General features: G+C 47.2%; 2 protein-coding genes and 2 pseudogenes across 3 annotated transcripts; 2 read left to right on the top strand and 2 right to left on the bottom strand.

Annotated features, from left to right (window-relative positions):
- Positions 1 to 179: 179 nt before the first annotated feature.
- LOC117192259 lies at positions 180 to 947 on the top strand (annotated as a pseudogene).
- Positions 819 to 2,452, bottom strand: LOC117192258 (annotated as a pseudogene).
- A 1,986-nt stretch (positions 2,453 to 4,438) lies between these two features.
- On the top strand, positions 4,439 to 11,130 carry LOC117193414 (rho GTPase-activating protein 19-like). The gene is made up of 4 exons (XM_033398165.1): positions 4,439 to 4,991; positions 5,058 to 5,278; positions 5,341 to 5,683; positions 10,911 to 11,130. The coding sequence occupies exons 2-3, from the start codon at positions 5,236 to 5,238 to the stop codon at positions 5,655 to 5,657; spliced, it is 360 nt and encodes a 119-aa protein (XP_033254056.1). The 5' UTR covers positions 4,439 to 4,991; positions 5,058 to 5,235; the 3' UTR covers positions 5,658 to 5,683; positions 10,911 to 11,130.
- Positions 11,131 to 11,169: 39 nt separating this feature from the next.
- On the bottom strand, positions 11,170 to 12,495 carry LOC117193413 (cyclic AMP-dependent transcription factor ATF-2-like). Of its 2 annotated transcripts, none has more exons than XM_033398163.1 (2): positions 11,686 to 12,495; positions 11,170 to 11,628 (listed from the first exon to the last, which is right to left on the bottom strand). In XM_033398163.1, exons 1-2 carry the CDS (start codon positions 12,425 to 12,427, stop codon positions 11,519 to 11,521), a joined length of 852 nt encoding a protein of 283 aa, XP_033254054.1. In that variant the 5' UTR covers positions 12,428 to 12,495; the 3' UTR covers positions 11,170 to 11,518. The 2 variants fall into 2 exon arrangements, with proteins under 2 accessions (XP_033254054.1, XP_033254055.1); XM_033398164.1 differs by having other exon boundaries at positions 11,693 to 12,495.
- Positions 12,496 to 19,527: the final 7,032 nt, after the last annotated feature.

Here is a 19,527-nt window from a genome sequence, read left to right as displayed (position 1 = left end):
TGGAATTTGTCTATATTCGAACATATCTGCTATACGGAGTTTTGACTACTTTAAATTGAAAAAATCGATGCCTACAAGCCCGATCTAATAACAAACTTTATGAAATACACAACATTTTGTTGTATAGTTGAACTATATTTTAGCATCTTTCTGCAAAAACAGCTATTTTTCTTCCGAAAAGATTGGTAGCCCTGATCACGTTCAAAATTTCCGTGCCGACTTACAACACTTGGAGTAAATAGTTTTTGGCGGCGATTGTATTTTTATATTTTTTATTTAATCTCGTTTCCATAATGTCGATTACCTTGGACTTTAATGGAAAAAAATTGGCTAAAGGCAAGTCCCTGCATCTGCACTATTTGCCAGCTAAGATAAGTGGAGATGGGGAAGCAAATGTGGAGACCTACTTCAACAATTATACACGTGAAGCCCCCGAGTACGGACCAGGGATGCTGACCAATGCCTTGCGCGGCTATCCTTTGGTGGGCGAGCGGATGAAAGTACCGGAAGGTTACAAGGGCCTAGTCCTGCAGTAGACGGAGAAGCCTTTGAGCGAGTCTGCTGACCGTCAATTGCGCCTCACCGGTGTTTTTGACGAGTTCACCTACTGGAACTACGATAAAGTCCCCTCAAACGGCGATCCCTTCAGACAAGCCATGCTTATGGCAGATGTGGCCAAGGCGGTAAGTACAGGAAGCTCCAGTGCGACAAATATAAGAGTAATGTCTTTCCTTCCAGCTGTCCGAACCCATAAGCGATTTGGAGATTTGGAGGCAGAAATTAGACGAAACCTGGAAAGCAAAAAGGAAAACGATTCCTAGCTCTTTAGCGCGCTTACAGCGTTTATTATATAATATTCTAAAAGCTAATCAAATATAATCTTAACATTTCATACTTTTTAGTCTTAAATTTATATAAGATTTCAAATATAAATACGTTTAGTATCAGTGATGGTTTATTCATCGGCGTCCTCGAAGCGCTCATCGTCGTTCCTCGTTCTCTTCTCCCCCCTCTTCTCCCCCGTTCCGTCCAAGTGTTAGAGCATCGTCGGCCATATCCTGGTCTTCGAGGACCATTCCGCCAGCATCTTCCATGGCGTCGCTGTCCTCCGAATTGCTGTCAGACGAGTCTGGATGCAGGGCCTGGCAAGTAGTCATTGCGCTGTACATCGTATCGCTCGGGCAACAGCCAGCACTCTGTAACTTCCTCAAACTGTTCGTCCACAGCATCCTCAAAGTTCTCATCGTGCTCATCGCTGCCATTGCCCTCGTCAACGTCTGCCTCTGCCCCGCCACCGTTCTGCCCATTGACGATTGCCGGCTGCGGATTTCCATACACGCCATTCAACTCCACTTTGTGGTCCAGCATGAAATAAATTCACTTCCTTGGGTTCGAAGAAATCCCATGAAGGCTCACTTGTTTCCACTCGATGGATATTCCCTCGGGTAGGTCAATTGGTTGCCAAGAGAGAGAACTAAGAGAGTCGAGACAATAACAATTGACGACGCCGGCATTTTGCACACCATTTTCGACTCACTTTTGAGCATAGCTCGCAAATAACTGTTAAACACTTAACACTTTCGGCGTGTCTGATAAAAACCTCTCATTGACGGACACATTGAGAAAATGGACTGAAAAGACCCGATCAAATCTGTTTTTGCTCAACTCGCTCTTCGCTCAAGCAAAGACCGATTTTTTCACTTCTCTTTTGTTCCTGTTTTTCACTGAGCATCTTGTCGCGAGTGAACGAACAAAGTGTCTTTTGCGTATGTATGCGTGCTTGTACGTGTGATGCTTATGGCAACTATCAATTTTTGTGAATTCTATACGGTTTGACTATTGGAGCTTAAAATGAATCGTGAAAAGCAAAACGAAAATGTTCGTTTGCCAATTTTGCAAATAAATATACATATTACAATACAATAGCCCAAAAGATGCGGAAAACATGAATAAATAAACATATACACGAAAAAAAAACTAAAAACACTTTACTCAGACACTTTTTTGGTTCTGCTCATCTAAAGACACTTTTGCTGTGAGCGCTTGACCAAAGTGTCTTTCTAAGTTGTTATTGTGAGACACGATCGTGTGTCGGGCTCACCCGAAAACCCGAAACACATAACACAAGCGAAGAGACAAAAAGTGTTCTGCTCAGTGAGAGACCGTGTCTTCGTGGTCTTTTTCGGTTTTGTCAGTGACGAGACAGCAAAGGGAAAAAGTGTTGACCGTCGTTTGCGAGCTATGCTTTTGAGCGATGTAAATCGTACCCTCGCCCACAATATTGTCGCCCAGCTTGAGCTTGATATTGTTGGCTGTGTACATCAGTCCATGTTCCGGCGGGGAAACTGGCGTTATTAATACCATTTTGATACGAAAATTGCAATTAAAAAATATTGTTAAAAAAAGCGTCTGGCAGCAAAATAGTGTAATTTGAGATATACGGTCTGACCTTCGGAAATATACCAAAATATACTGTCTCATTTAAAAAATATACCATAAATATACTGACGAGTTCAAGCTCTATTATACATATTCCTCGTTTGTTCCAGTCCCACCTGAACGATAGGTGGCCAGGGCTGAGGGCGACGCGCCATCTAGCGGAAGTCCAGGGAGGCTCGATGGTGTATTAGGACATCGGGGGGAGCTGGAGGCGTACTGGGGATATAAGTAATAGAATAGGATTAGTTATATGTATTAGTAAGGGGAAAAAGGGGATAAATAGGAGTGAAAATATTAGAAAACGTGGATTGGATTATGGAAATCGTGGACGGAAGAGTAACGTCGAAATTTGAAATTTTGTGCTTAAAACAGAAAGTTTGAAGTGAGTACAGAAAAAGCGGGCGAGAAAATAGGTTGTAATGCAGAAATTTTACTCACAGCCGGCAAGGAATATAGCCACCAGAACCGGGCCAGAAGGTTTCCTGGAGAGGAACACTGGAGTTCGAGAAAGTCGACTGCAGAGAAGAAGACTGTCCAACGGAACCTGAGTGAGTTCGTTCCAGTTGCGCGTGTGTGAGCCAAGTAGCGCGGGACGTGTGAAGGGGGAGGGTGAAAGAGGACGATTTAGCTGCCAGGGCGATTCTAGCCACACCGCACGATCGTTGCATCGCCTTCCAGTGCGTGCCACACGTTTGGTCTCATTCACCACGTAAAAACCCGAAACCCTATTCACACACACACACGTATACACGGACCTATATAAATTTAGGGCTGACCGGCCACGGCCAGCGATCGCCCGCGTCGTTTGAACTTAAAGGGAAAAAAACATAATCCGCACTCCAAACACCGTTCCACTTTAATTTTTTTTTTCCGTGTGTTGTCCTTTATTTAGTATTTAGTATTAGCTTAAACCGTTTAACGTAAAATCTTGGCCACCCGATCAATTGTTCGGGTCCAGAAGATTAACCCTTAGTGGGTGACGCGGGGGTCCCATCAGTCCACCGTATTTGGTCGAGCGATTTGTGGAAAAATATTGTTTATTGTTTATGTCCCGGGGACCCTTAACAAGAGCTCTTAGTAGGTAAAGTCTCCGTAGGGGCCCGAGTTAAATTAACTCCCGTAAAACGGGATCCACTCATCTACACATATTCCATTACGTATGGGTGAGGGTATCCCTGTTGATTGAACGAAATTTCAGCAGTATTTCCATGTTTGTGTCGAACGTTTTGGTGTTTCTTTTTGGTTAGTGATAATTTTGAGTATATCTATTTATTAATGAGAAAGATGAAATTGTCAATTTATAATTATTAAAGATTGGATATATACTGAAGCATGATGCAGTAAATTTAAAATAGAGGGAGGGCGCGAGGCGTAAGCCATGGATTAGGCCAGCCGTTACCGTTCCAGCAGAGGGTGGCCAAAATGAACGTTGTGTTTGGTCACAGGTAGGGCGGGCGCGCGAAGTGATAACACCCAAGCTTCACCCACTTGATAGCCGTCTGTTTTTGATTTTGTTGTTAGTTTTGATGTCCCGAGAAGTAGTATATCTCCTATTTTGTCTACATTTGGCGGGCAAGGGGAACTACCCAGCCCTGGGGTCGACAGCTAGCCGGCATTGCCCTCTGCGAAACAAGCCAAGTGTAACACGTTTTTGATCTTCCGTGGAATATTCTCAGCTACATAATTTTATCCGATTAGTGAATCAATTTTCTACTTAACTGGATTACGTTAAATACTTGCTTTTATTGGATTTTGCGTAAAAAAATAATTCTGGCTAACTAAAACTGTTAGTTTTGCCCACATAATTTTGGGCCGTTGATAAATAAATTTTCTACTTGAATGGCTAGTTTTTAGACCTTGCTTTTATTGTATTTTGGCTAAAACAAGGTTTCAACAAAGAAGTCTTATTTTTTTACATGGTAACTACACATTTGGTACATATAATCTACATTTGTATGTAAAAACGTATATGTGTTCCGAAGATTAATCACAATCGTTGAACATAATAAAATTTTGTAATTTCGAGTTCTTTAAGAGATTTACTAACTAATTTCAGCTGTAAATAAAGAAGCATTAGTGTACAGCTTATAATTCTTCAACATGGAGCTGGCGTTTTCGCACAAATCGTTCTTTGGACGCCAGTGACAACTCTGCCAGTTCAATATTTCAATTTTTGCAGCGCGTCTCGCCCAATTTTCTGCAATTAAATTCCACCAGCAACGCTATCAACAAATATGCTGTCAAGCCACAAACCTTCTACATATATTGTACTTTTAGAAAAGTAATATTTGTTAAAGTGAGCGTGTGAGTGCTGGGATTCGAATCTACGGAAGTCCTTTTGGTTGGTGCTGAGCTGTTGTTGTTTTTGTTGCTTTCGCTGCTGCTGTTGCCCTGTATACGCCCTTGCGTATAACAATGGACATGGAATACGCCAACATCAATGAATTTAATGACCGCGACCTAGCGACACGCATGCGCAACACAAATTATGAAAAATACAAGTCTCTGGTGCGCATGCACCTCTCCTTCGAGCTAGAACTAAACACCGACGAGTAAGTTGCCACGAGCGACGCTGCCATCCCATCGAAATATAGTGCTTACCGATTTATGGGTTGCAGGTTCGACTTGCCGTGCCATGAAATCGTCTAGGAAGATAAGGGCAAGATAAAGAAGTGGAATCGCCTCTCCAAGAAGAATCGCGGACCTGCCACAGGCTGCACGGCTGGGGCAGGCAGTAAGTCGGGGGGCAACAGTCCCACTGAAACGCTGCAGCAACAAATTGATGCTGGCTTTCTGATGCACCTGGAGGAGCTCAAAGAGTTTCTTATGCTGGAGAAGAGTAAGTGACAGGGAGAGTCCGGAAAAATGGATTATTCTAAATGCGGAAATGCTATTCTGCAGATCTCACCCAGGAGGGACTCTTTCGCAAGGCAGGAGCCGTTTCCAGGCAGAACGAGCTACGAATGCACATACAGCACGACCAGCCCTTGGATTTGGAACTGACAGGATTCTCGGCTAACGACTGTGCCACTGTTTTTAAGAGCTTTCTGGCCGAGCTGCCAGAGCCTTTGCTTACAGACGCCCACTATCCGGCACATCTTCAGATAGCGCCGCTTAGCCAGGCATTAATGGGGGGTCAGGTGGCGGCTACTGCAGAGCGCCAACGACATCTCAACTCGATGCAGCTGCTCCTTCTCCTGCTCCAAATCACGCTCTGAGCATTTCCCAACAACTGCCTAAAAAAGTATACCCATAGCATATATTAGTGCTATATATTGTATGATCCCAAAGAAGGGATTCCAATGTGGAATCTATCCATAGAAAAGTCCGGTGTCTCTCGGTGGCTCTTGGTCTACTTTCGGGGCGGGAATTATTTTTCCCATCCTGCCTTTTGTTTCTTTTTATACCCGATACTCAAAATGAGTATTGGGGTATATTAGATTTGTGGTAAAAGTGGATGTGTGTAACGTCCAGAAGGAATCGTTTCCGACCCCATAAAGTATATATATTCTTGATCAGCATCAATAGCCGAGTCGATTGAGCCCTGTCTGTCTGTCCGTCTGTCCGTCCGTCCGTCTGTCCGTCTGTTCGTCCCCTTCAGCGCCTAGTACTCAAAGACTATAAGAGCTAGAGCAACGATGTTTTGGATCCAGACTTCTGTGATATGTCACTGCTACAAAAATATTTCAAAACTTCGCCCCGTCCACTTCCGCCCCCACAAAGGACGAAAATCTGTGGCATCCACATTTTTAAAGATACGATAAAACCAAAAACGCAGAGTCGTAGAGGATGACTATATGTTCTAGAGTGTAAAATCTCAACCAGATCGTATAATTATTATAGCCAGAATCAAGAAAACAATTTCATTCTTTCTCGCTCTGTCTCTCTCTAACACACAGGTTTCATGGTCGGTTTTGCCAATTGCAAAATATGAGTTCAAGGATCTCAGAACCTATAAGAGCCAGAGCAACCAAATTTGGTATCCACACTCCTGTGATATCGGACCTTGACCGTTTCGTGTCCAAATTTCGCCACACACCCTTCCGCCCCCGCAAAGGACGAAAATCTGGGGCATCCACAAATCTCAGCGACTATTAAGGCTAGAGTAACCAAATTTGGTATCCGCACTTCTGTTAGATCTCACTATAAAACGTATATCTCAGAATTTCGCCCCACCCCCTTCCGCCCCCACAAAGGACGAAAATCTGTTGCATCCACAATATTGCACATTCGAGAAAACTAAAAACGCAGAATCATAGATAACGACCATATCTATCAGATTGCTGAATCTGGAGCAGATCAGATAATTTTTATAGCCAAAAGGAACAAATCAATTTGCACTGGCTACGCAGCGCCCGACGTCACGCTCAGACTGATTTTCTGTCTCTCTCGCACGCACTCTTTGTCGTGTCGTTTAATATTAGCAGCGTCTGCCGGAGGAGAGCCATACTGACTTAGTATCGGGTATAACTGTAGAGTTGCGGTGTCCGCAGCAACTCACAACGTTCCCCCTCGTTTTTTGTAATATTGGTGTTAGTCGGGTGCTGCAGGAGGAGTTGCGTAAGGGGTTTATCGAGATGATGCACCAACTCAACGAGGTACTCCAGCTGGTAAGACAGCTGCAGCAGCAGAAGGAACCGCAGCGGGAGGAGGTTCACCACGAGCAGGAGTATCGAGGAGCAATCCCGAAAAGGAAGCCGTCTAGCACGACTGATGCGCCGATTCCGCCTCCAAAACCATTTTTGGCTCGCTCGGGGCGAGGTGGTATTGGTCCGGAACCGTCTTCAGGAGTAGGACCGACCGCATCCAGTGAGCAGCATCAACGGGGTGGGCATCAATCGCGAAATTGGCGAAACCCGATAGCACTCAAACACTCGGGTCAGGGTCGTGGCGAGGGTAGGAGAGCTGGTGGGATTCCTCGAGAAGATCCGCATCCAAATCCCCCGGGTTATAGACCTTGGCCACGGTGGGGCCGAGTCGAAAAATGGGACGTGACGTTCGACGGAGACAGCAACAAAATGACAGTCGAGGATTTTGTGTTCCGAATTGAATTCCTACAAGTCCAATGCCGCTGTCCGTGGGATGAAGTTCTAAAGGTATTTCATCGCCTGGTTACAGGAAAGGCGCGGGAATGGTACTGGCAGTACATCCGTGATCATGGCGGTGGTGTTTGGCAGGAACTAAGGGCGACTTAATTGCTCGTTTCCGAGGCACGGCGTCCGAGTTCGACCGCATGAGAGAACTGCGAGAAAGAATGCAGCGGTCAAACGAGAGTGTGGAAGACTTTTTCCATGTCATGAGAAAGCTCGCGTCGAGAGGCACATCTGAAGAGGAAGGCTCGACCTTCGTGGCGAGGAGCACCCAAAGCCACAAACTATGGTCGCGAATGCGAACGTCAGCGAGGTCGCGCAGGATCGGTCGAGTAGCGATGAAGAGGCAGAGGTCATTGAGGAAGCGCAAGTGACACAGCGTGTTCCATAGAATCATGGCTTTAGGGACTGTATGGCATCGGAGAGGCGAATTTTCTGCTACTGGTGTGGAAAGCCCGATGCATATTGTCCAACCTGTCCGAATTGCGCGGGAAACGTGAAGAGGGGTGCGATCCAAGCAGGCGAATCACGCTCACAGAAGGGGACTGCGCAGAGAAAGTAGAAGAAAATAAAAATGAATTAGATAGACGTAAATTGCATGCTAAGCTAAGGAACTTATCATATGAAGAGCGCTAAAGAAATTATTTAGAAACCAGAAATAGAATATTTTCTGAACTACGAGTGGATGGTATGCGAGCACTGTCGGTGCGGGTGAGAAAGGCGAGATCCCGGTTTAAGCAAAGGCGAGCTATGAGGAGGCAGGTGATTGCTTCAGTAAAGCGTTGTTGCAAGAAGGACCCGAGAGTTTTCGCAGAAATGGGCGAGTCCGTGCGAGGCCTGTTGGATTCAGGCGCTACACACAGCATGCTAGGGTGTAATGGTCAGGAATTCCTGGAGAAGCTGGGTGTGGAGGCTCGTCGATATTCTTCTATAGTGAAGGTAGCGAATGGGGAAGATCGCGCAATCGTTGGCCGAGTAGAATAACCGGTGAAATACAAGGGAGAGGTAAAAAGATTAACGTTTTTCGTATGCCCTTTCTTGGAACAGGAAATTTACTTGGGGGTAGACTTTTGGCGGGTATTCTCATTGGCTCCTGAGGTGATGGGAGAAGGTCCAGTAGGGGCATCTCACAGATTAGTGGAAGAAGTGCTGGCTGATCAAGTCGCTCACTATGTGGAAGGCCCGGAGAAGGAGATAGTGCAGGAAGAATGGGAGTTGTCAGAAGAGCAAAAGGCAGCCTTGGATCAGGTGAAGGCAGAGTTTCTGACTTTCGAAGCCGTAGGCCTGGGGAGGACGTCGAGAGAGACTCACAAAATTCAGTTGGTGGAGAAGGCCGAGCCTGTGAAGGATCGACATTACCCGCTGTCGCCAGCGATGCAGGAAGTGGTGTGTGGTGAGGTGGACAAAATGTTGGCTTTGGGAATCATCGAGTACAGTGATAGTCCGTGGAGCAACCGTACCACCGTGGTGCGAAGGCCGGGCAAAAATCGTTTCTGTCTCGATGCCCGAAAGCTCAACAAAGTAACCATCAAGGACGCTTACCCACTTCCTAGCATCGAGGGGATTTTGTCGCGTCTCGATCAGACGATATATATCTCCAGCGTCGACTTAAAATTCGCTTTTTGGCAAATCGAGCTGGACGAGCAGAGTCGACCATATACGGCGTTCACGGTGCCGGGACGGCCTCTGTACCAGTTCCGTATGATGCCCTTTGGCCTCTGCAACGCCGCACAACGCCTATGTAGACTGGTCGATAAGGTGATTACGGTTGAGATGCGTTCAAACGTCTATGCGTATCTCGACGACTTGCTGATTATAGCTGAGGACTTCCAAACGCACGTGAAGATTCTGCGACAGGTTGCGGTGCGTCTACGAGAAGCTAATTTAACGATAGGGCTGAGCAAATCTCATTTTTTTTTGCTATAAAAACATTAAATACCTGGGATTTATAGTGGGAGGAGGAGCGCTGAAGATGGATCCGGATCGTGTGTCGGCCATTTTGCGCATTCCCGAGCCGCGATCTGTTCGAGAATTGCGTAGTTTCCTGGGAACTGCGGGCTGGTACCGGCGCTTTATGAAAAACTATGCTGAGATGGCCGGTCCGCTCACAGACGCCTAGAGTAAGAGATTTGAATTGTGAAGAAAATATAGTTGTTCGCCAACCTTGAATTAGATCGAGCGTATCAAGTTTTTCGTCCCGCCAAATAAATAATTTAAACGAGGGGGAACGTTGTGAGTTGCTGCGGACACCGCAACTCTACAGTTATACCCGATACTAAGTCAGTATGGCTCTCCTCCGGCAGACGCTGCTAATATTAAACGACACGACAAAGAGTGCGTGCGAGAGAGACAGAAAAGACAGTCTGAGCGTGACGTCGGGCGCTGCGTAGCCAGTGCAAATTGATTTGTTCCTTTTGGCTATAAAAATTATCTGATCTGCTCCAGATTCAGCAATCTGATAGATATGGTCGTTATCTATGATTCTGCGTTTTTAGTTTTCTCAAATGTGCAATATTGTGGATGCAACAGATTTTCGTCCTTTGTGGGGGCGGAAGGGGGTGGGGCGAAATTCTGAGATATACGTTTTATAGTGAGATCTAACAGAAGTGCGGATACCAAATTTGGTTACTCTAGCCTTAATAGTCGCTGAGATTTGTGGATGCCCCAGATTTTCGTCCTTTGCGGGGGCGAAAGGGGGTGTGGCGAAATTTGGACACGAAACGGTCAAGGTCCGATATCACAGGAGTGTGGATACCAAATTTGGTTGCTCTGGCTCTTATAGGTTCTGAGATCCTTGAACTCATATTTTGCAATTGGCAAAACCGACTATGAAGCCTGTGTGTTAGAGAGAGACAGAGCGAGAAAGAATGAAATTGTTTTCTTGATTCTGGCTATAATAATTATACGATCTGGTTGAGATTTTACATTCTAAAACATATAGTCATCCTCTACGATTCTGCGTTTTTGGTTTTATCGTATCTTTAAAAATGTGGATGCCACAGATTTTCGTCCTTTGTGGGGGCGGAAGTGGGCGGGGCGAAGTCTTGAAATATTTTTGTAGCAGTGACATATCACAGAAGTCTGGATCCAAAACATCGTTGCTCTAGCTCTTATAGTCTTTGAGCACTAGGCGCTGAAGGGGACGGACAGACGGACGGACGGACAGACGGACAGACAGACATGGCTCAATCGACTCGGCTATTGATGCTGATCAAGAATATATATACTTTATGGGGTCGGAAACGATTCCTTCTGGACGTTACACACATCCACTTTTACCACAAATCTAATATACCCCAATACTCATTTTGAGTATCGGGTATAATTACAGCCACCCAAAGTTTTCGGTAATTGATTAGAAAAACTCTTCTAATTTTTCAGTGAGGTCATCACAAAGCTGCAAGAGTCCGAGCAGCGACGCAAGGTCATCGAAATGGAGAAGGACATAGACCTTCTTATGCATACCATCGAGCGGGATGCAACCAAGAGATGCAGCTGGCCGAGGACGAGATTCACAACCAGGAAATGGACCTCTTGGCACAGCGCTACATCAATGAGTGCGAGGGTGCTCCTTTGTCCCAGAAGTTCTACGATAATATTCCCCAGGAGCGGGACCATCTGCAGAAAAACTTGCGCAAGGTTTGTTCTTCTTATTCCTTCTGTCTGTTTAATTGATCTCTTTCTTCCAGATGACCATGGAAATAGTTCAGCCTGCGGATTCATCATCGCAAATGATATCACCGCTTTTGGCTATCGAAAACTCCATTACGGAAATCCTGCGGGAGTTCTCAGACATAATAAGCACTGATAGGTCAGGAGCGTGAAAGCAATACTTCTCAGAGGAAAGCGCAAGAAGGACTTATTGTACAAATAAATAATGTCTAAGCTAGAATTATTATCATGGCACCATAGCATACAAATAAATATTTACATAAAATCAAACCCACTGGGATACGTTGCATCTTAGGGGCAAAGGCATTCTGTGCATGTTACTTTATATCCACACTCGTAATTTGTGCAGACGAAGGCACTAGCATACTGGGGACATTGATGAGCAGGTGAATGCTCGATGGAGGAATTTTTAGTTGATTTGCCACAACTGCAAGAAAAGTCGAGAATTACAAGGGATTTAAGTGGAAAGTATATCAAATAATACCACCAACCATGCTGCTGTTGTGCTGATTCAGTTCCTTCTCAAGCCTGGCTATCCTCTCGCGCAGATCCTGATTCTGCTGCTGCAATTGAGAGTTTTGCATCCAAAGGTCCTTCTGCTCGTTGCGCATCTTGTTCCTGTAGCGGCTGGCAGCCGCTCGACGCCGCTCCATGCAATCCGTCTGTGCAGGCAGTACCCAAGCAATAACTTGGGGTTGTATCAACTGTATGGGGAGCGGATCTTCAGCGCAGACTGTTGTCGTAGCTGTGGTGGTGTCACTGGCCAGCAGCTGCTCCACATTTATCGAACTGCAGCTCTCGCTTCGCATTACCGTTCCAACCGGGACGGGAGGCGGGGCAGTAGTGTGGACCGAAACCGTCTCCAGGGGGTAGACTTGTGGCGTGTGCAGGGGCTCGCCATCATTCTGTGGAGCTTCTGGACGATTTGGCGTGCCACTCACGTTCTGTTCTGCCGCACGCTGGAATCCAATGTCGAAGGGATTGACATGCTGCAGGTCCTCAAAGAGGCCCACTTCGTCGCAGTTCTTGATGAGGCGCGTGGGTGTGGGCGTTTGATCGGCAGCAAACAGGTTCTCCTTTTGCCCCAAGGACAGATTCAACGTCATGTCATGCTTGGGCTGTTGCACGTAGCTCTCGTAGCAGGGCCCATCCTCTCCCGAGGTCTTTGTCCCAAAGTCGGCAAACGAGACGCTGGCCAGGTCCCCGATGCCAGCGGAGTTCTCCATGACGAATAGAAAATGGCCAGAACTCACATCAATTTGTTGTTAAAAAAAAAAATAATAATAAATAGGGATTGCGGATATACGGTCCGACCCTCAGAAATATACCAAAAAATACCGTCTCATTTTAAAAATATACCGTAAATATACTGACGAATTAAAGTTCCATTATACATATTAATCGTTTTTGATCTTCCGTCGAATATTACCAGTTATAGAGAACATTTAGCTAAGCCCACATAATTTTATACGGTTAATGAACCTATTTTCTACTTAACTGGTTTATTCTTAATACATGCTTTTATTGGATCTTGTCTAAAAAATGGTTTCACCGGAAAAGGTCAAACAAATGAAACGTAATAAAACGTAAAAGAAAAAACGTTCCAATTGTTCAATTTCTTTATTCCGTTGAATAATGCTGCTAACTAAAACCATTAGCTCTGCCCACATAATTTTATGCCATTAATGAATACATTTTCTACCTGATTGACTACTTTGTTATGATCCGCCTCTTTGCCACTCTGGCCTATCGTTCCCAGAACAAAACAAAACAAAACCTTTTGAGGACCTACTGGTTTCCGTCAATGAGAAGTAAAGTGGCAAGGTTCATCAGAAACTGTCTACCGTGTATACTACACTCGATGCCTAAAACAATCCATAACAGAACGCTCCATAGTATCCCAAAGTCGTGTGTTCCTTTTCATACCCTACATGTTGATCATTTGGGTCCGTTGCCGAGTATTAGATCTAAGCGAAAACACCTTCTTGTGGTAATAGATGCATTCACTAAGTTTGTCAAATTGTTCCCGGTTAATAGTACCAGCACGCGGGAAGCGAAGGATGCCTTAAGTAAATATTTTGATTTCTATAGTCGCCCTACTAGGATAATATCAGATCGTGGGACCTGTTTCACCTCGTTAGAGTTCTCTAGTTTTCTGCAGGAGAGAGGGATAGAGCACATTAAGGTAGCTACAGGTGCACCGCAGGCGAATGGCCAAGTGGAGCGGGTGAATCGTGTTCTTACTCCTATGTTAGGAAAACTGTCAGAGCCCCTTGAGCAAGCTGATTGGTATAGGTTGATGAGCAAGGTAGAGCCCGCCATTAATAACTCCGTTAACAGCAGTACGAAAAAGACACCTAGCACATTGTTATTTGGAATACCCCAGAAAGGACCCGTTGTAGATGAATTAACCGAATACCTAGAGGAGAAGTTAGCGTCAGAACTTAGAGAGTTGGAAACTATAAGAGAAGTAGCAAGTGAGAACATACGGTTGTCGCAGAAAAGAAATGAGAAGATGTATGCCCATAAACATAGAGCCCCATTAAAGTATGAACCTGGTGACTATGTAGCAGTCCGGCATGTGGACACAACACCGGGGATCAATAAGAAGTTCGCACCAAAGTATCGAGGACCGAACAGGATCAATAGAGTATTGGATAATGATCGTTATGAGGTTGTCGACATTGAGGACTGTCAGTTGACGCAAATGCCATTCCGAAGTATATTAGAACCAGCAAGGCTTAAACCCTGGGTAGAGTGTAAGGATAAAACCATGGTCTCATGTTGTTAATCAATGAAATAGTATGTTAAGTAAGACAATACCGAATAAGAAATGTTTAACCAACTGTATGCCTTAGTGTGTAGATCGTGGGCGATCTGTAGTCAGGTTGCCCGAATGTAAGATATGAATATTAGTTTATAAGATTTGAATATTAGTTTAAGATTTACTCATCGATAGTATTATAAGAAATACCAATGTACTCGATATATCGATACTTGTCCTCGACAAGTGTGTGGGGACAGAATTCTGTCTCCAGTCGGTGCTCCGCTGACGGTCCCTTGGTGCCGGTGCTCCGCTGACGGTTCTCGCATCAGTTTCCCGGCCTGGCCAGTACCGGGATGCTGCTGCCGATGTCCGCCGCTTCTGCTGATGTTGATGCCTGCCGCTGATGTCTTGGTGGGATCGTCGTCTCCACGATCACCAATTTTGTTTCCTTTTTTTCTTTTAGGGCACGTGCGGCCTCCACTATTCTCCACCGGAAACTCTCTCTTTTTTCTTTCTCGCCCCGTTTCCTTTTCTCCCACGCAACTCTGCCACTGCTTCCCAGGATCCACTGTAGATGCCGCTGTCTCTTTCTTCTCCAGCCCTGATACCTATCGGCTCTCTCCAAAACCGCCCATAACACCACACTACCGTTTCCAGGATTACACCGCCGAAACGGGAGTGCCAAGCTGGCGGGCTTTTTCAAGTAAGGGGCCCCAAACGTAGGCCATCGCCCACACCCTGAGATTGAGAGTCTCTGGCTCCATCGACTGAGATACCTGGGCTACTGCTTCAGATCCTTTGCGTGAAACACCCCAATACGTGAGCCTTGCAACGTCTCCAGCTCGTACAGACTGTTGCCCATACTCCGGATCACTCGGCACTTGACGTATTTTGGGCTGAACTTCGCGTTGATGTTGTTTTTAAATTTGCTCAACACGAAATTCCGCTTATATATCTCCTGACCCGGTGAGTCCCTAATTTCTCGAGCTTTTCGATTATACCTGTTCTTCGCTCTGTTGTAGGCTTCATGAGAGTTTCCTCGGACCTCATCTCGGACTATCTCCATCTTGTCACTCCTCGCCAAGGGTGAAATTTGTGCATCATTTAGGGCGCCCAGTCTGCGTGCCAATTTATAATCTCGGCCGCTAGTAAACATGTGCTGCCCAAACAACACAAAGTATGGCGTCGTCCCGATACCCGTGTGTATAGCGCTCCTAGCCACACACTGGATCTCCGTCAGCTTCTCGTCCCAGCGCGTGTGATCCTCACTAGCGTATGTCCTTATTGCTGCCAGTACAGTCTGGTTCACTCGTTCGGCCGCGTTCGCCTGCGGTGCATAGTTCCCCGACTTCAGGTGCGTTATGCTTCTCCTATCCAGGAATTGAGAGAATTCAGCTGACACAAATTGCTTTCCATTATCGGTATGCACTATTTCAGGCACGCCAAACTGCGCGAAGACCTCGGCGTGCAAGAATCGGATCACGGCCGAAGACGTCGCCTTAGGCAAAGTCTTCAACCAGACATATCGGGACATGTGATCGAGGACTATTAGTATGACCACATTGCCACTTCGAGTCCTCGGATATGGACCCAGGAAATCCAGGTACAGTTTTTGAATCGGCCTCTCGGTTCTGGTTTCGGCCCCATGAGTGGACGGTGAACCTGTGTTGAATGTTTTGTTTCTTTGCAGGTGTTACAATCAGCCACATATGCCTTCACCTGCACGGTCATCCGGGGCCAATAATATAACTGTCGCAGCCGTCCCAGTGTCCTCGCGATTCCTCCATGCATTGCCACATCGCTGTCGTGAGCCTGTTGGATCAGTGTGCTCGTCAGGGCTTCCGGGATCCATAGCTTCCACGAAAACTCCTCTAATTCCGGCCGGCCAAATTGTGTGCGCTTAAACAGCAGTCCTTCCTCCACCTTCAGGTCTGGGAATTCATCCTCATCGCTCTGGACCGACTCAATTTTTCTTCGGTATTCTTCATCCTCGAAGGCTGTGGTGTCGAACTCCAGGAAGTCGATAGCGTCCACGTCAAAGGGACGTGACAGCATATCGGCGACGATATTTTCCTTTCCTTTGCGGTGCTCGATTTCGAAGTCATAAGCCTGGAGAGCCAACGACCACCTGGCTAGCCTCCCATCCAGTGCTTTGAATCGCATGAGCCACTGCAAACTCGCGTGATCTGTTATCACCGTGAATGGCATCAGTTCTACGTATGCACGGAACTTCTCTATGGCTCTTACCGCCGCCAGACACTCCTTCTCTGGCACGCTATAGTTGAGCTGTGCCCCTCTTAGCTTCGCCGAAAAGAATGCGATCGGGTGCTCTGCTCCTTCATCATCCCTCTGGAAGAGAACCGCTCCAATCCCCACGTGGCTCGCATCACACTGGATGAAGAAGTGCTTCTTAAAGTCTGGGTGATGTAGCACGGGGGCACTGGTAAGTGCTTTTTTGAGCTCCTCGAACGATTTTCCTGCCTCCTCCGTCAGCTTAAATTGCCCTTTTCCTTTCAGACAGTCTGTCAGAGGAGCCGAGAGTGCCGAGAAATTTCGGATAAACCGCCGATACCAGCCAGCTGTCCCCAAAAATCTCCGGATTTGTCTCACGTTCCTTGGCATTGGTATTTGGGTGATCGCCTGTACTTTCTCCGGATCTGTCCTAAGTGCGCCGTCGCCTACGATGTACCCTAAATACTTTAAATATTTATAGCCGAATTTCGATTTTTTTCTTCCAATTGTCAGGTTTGCCTCCTTGAGACACTTGGCCACTTCCTCTAACAGGTGTATATGCTCCTCAAACGTCCGGGAAATAACTAGTAGATCGTCTAAGTATACAAAGACATGGCTTCGGAGTCGTTGTGGAATTACTCGATCCATCAACCGACACAGCCGTTGGGCTGCATTGCACAACCCGAAGGGCATCGATTTAAATTGATAGAGTGGTCTGCCCGGCACTGTGAATGCTGTGTACGTCCGACTTTCAGGCTCCAGCTCTATCTGCCAAAATGCGTGCTTTAAATCGATGCTGCTGATGTACACCGTATCCTCTACGCGGCTCAGAATTGACTCGATGCTCTGCAGCGGGTAAGCATCCTTCACGGTTAATTTGTTTAGTTTCCGCGCATCCAGACACAATCGGTTTTTTCCCGGCTTACGTACCAGCGTCACGCGGTTGCTCCACGGGCTCTCGCTGGTTTCGATGACTCCGAGGCGCAACATTTCGTCCACCTCGGCAAACAACAGCTCTTGCACCGCGGGAGACACCGGGTAGAATCGCTCCTTTACGGGTACGGCTCCCTCGATTAATTGAATTTCGTGCCTTTCGAGCGTCGTTCTTCCCAAACCATGTGTGTCGAATGCCCTGAAGTTTTTCTTCACCTGGTCCAGACGTGTCTGCTGCGTGTGCGTCAATTCGTGCGGTTCCGTTGGTCTACTCCTAGTCAGCACCTCAGCATCAATTTCGGCTAATTCCTTGTGTCGTTCTAGGCCTACTATATGCGGAGCCAGACCAAACTTCCGCCAGAAATCGACCCCTAGGTACAGCGGTTGTTTCAGCGAGGGAGAGAATTTCTTTATGTCTTGAAGTTTCAGCTCCAATTCTCCTATCAGTTCCAGGCCACCTTTCCCCAGAAGGCTCACCGATGCCCCTGTATCCAGTAGTCCCATCAGCGTCCTCGGGCCCAACTTCACTCGTGCGAATGGCCTGTCATCCTGACGAATTGCCGAGTGGTCTGCAGCACACACCTGGAGCCGCCTTCTCTTTCGCCCCTGAAACCTGTCCCGAGCCCGCTGTGCTCTGACTGCTCCCGTTCGGATACTCTCATCGAGTTCGTCCCCCATTATCCGATTCCTGGCCTGTTCGTACTGCCGCTGTCTTTCCTTTATCGGCTTGCGCTCGGACCATCTAGCTTCGGGTAATACCGCTTGGTTAACCTTATATATGGTAGTGTAAATATTCTTATTGCTACTTCTTTCCTTAGGGGTATCTAATTTAACGTTGGAGGGCCTATCTATTGGCTGCTTCGCGGCGACGTGGAACTCGACTCCTCCAATTGCGTCGTGCTCCTTTTCGCGTTTCCCGGTCGACATTTAGGACATTTAGGGTGGATGACCCCGGCCAGCCCGCACTTGTAGCAGAACAGGTTACGTACGGCCGACTCACACTCAAAATAGGTGTGACCCGGCTGAGCGCAATTCCAGCACTTCAGCTGGGTGCGGTCGCCTCCGGATTCCCTCGTCCTATGGACAGCATCCAATGCCTCGGTCTGTTCCTCCGGGTCGTGAGTGTTCGCATCCAATTCATGTACTTTGTGATCTTCCCTGCGCCTACTACCCCCATGGTCTGGACCGCTCCTTGTCCACCGCGTCGCCAGCAGTTTCTCGGCGTCCGCACACTCTTCTCGCAGCTTCTGGAGATTTGGTATCTGCATTGGATAAATCACCCTCGAAATTGCATCCCTAATATTGATCTTTATGATCTTTATTAGATCATAATCCGAGAACGGATTCAGCGATCTCGACCTCAACACCAACATCTCCTGGATGTACTGATCCGCCGACTCCCCGTGGCGTTGTCGGCGTTCCCTGAGCTCTTGCTCTCGCTCGAACTCTGTCCGACGAACTTGAAACTGCTGCTGGAGACCATATCTCAGATTCGGCCAGTCCGGCATTCCTACCGTCCGCACATGCATCCAGTACCAATCCCTTGCGTGGCCACTGACCAATGTGTGAAAGCCTTTCAACACCTCCGCCCACGGTACCTGATACGACGCCTGTAGATGCTCCACCCGGAATATGAATTCCGCCACGGGCATCCCCTTTGGATCGCCGTCGAAGCTAAGTCCCCATCTTCGTATCTGCACTTGCTCCTGCCTAGCCTCTCCGAAACTCGGTCGATTCCTGTTAGGGTTTGCTCCTGCGCCCATCCCGTTGAACAGCCACTCCTCCACGGGTCTCTGATCGGCTTGGGTCCTCTGATCGGCCTCCAATGTTCGGTTGTCCACGAACAAGTGCGTTGGATGTGCTTGCTGGTTCGCGGGTGCTTCCTGTTGACCTCCTCCCAGACTGGTTGCATTTGGTCCCCGATTCCTTCCATTCGCATCACTCGCCGTTCGCTCCGCTTTTAACGAACCCACCACAGCGTTGATCTCTCGCATGAATTCTAGCATGTCTGCTTGAATTGACGATCTCAGCGCTTCCATTTGCTGCCCGAGCGACGCTCGGTAGGTCTCCTGTGCTTGGGCTAAGGCTGCGTTCACGGCTGAGCTTAACTCGGACGGTAACACCAGGTCCTTACGGGTTCGCTGTTGACCTCCTACCGCTCCGGCCTCTGGGTCCTCCTGGTACAACCCCGCATGTACGTTTTCCGCCACTTGCGACGGCTCTTCCGGCCTACTGCCGGCTTTACCGTCCTGGGACCGAGTCGTCGGCATGTTGTACGGCTGGTACCTGCGCTGTGCCTCTGGGCTACGCCTTGTCTTTCCCGACCCTTTAAAAATCTCCGGGTCACTCATCAACCAATTTTCCTAACGTACTCCTTTCCTTCGTCTATTCCCT

This window comes from Drosophila miranda (assembly GCF_003369915.1).
Source record: "Drosophila miranda strain MSH22 chromosome Y unlocalized genomic scaffold, D.miranda_PacBio2.1 Contig_Y2_pilon, whole genome shotgun sequence".
NCBI classification, from domain to species: domain Eukaryota; kingdom Metazoa; phylum Arthropoda; class Insecta; order Diptera; family Drosophilidae; genus Drosophila; species Drosophila miranda.
This window is presented reverse-complemented; position numbering and strand designations above follow the sequence as displayed.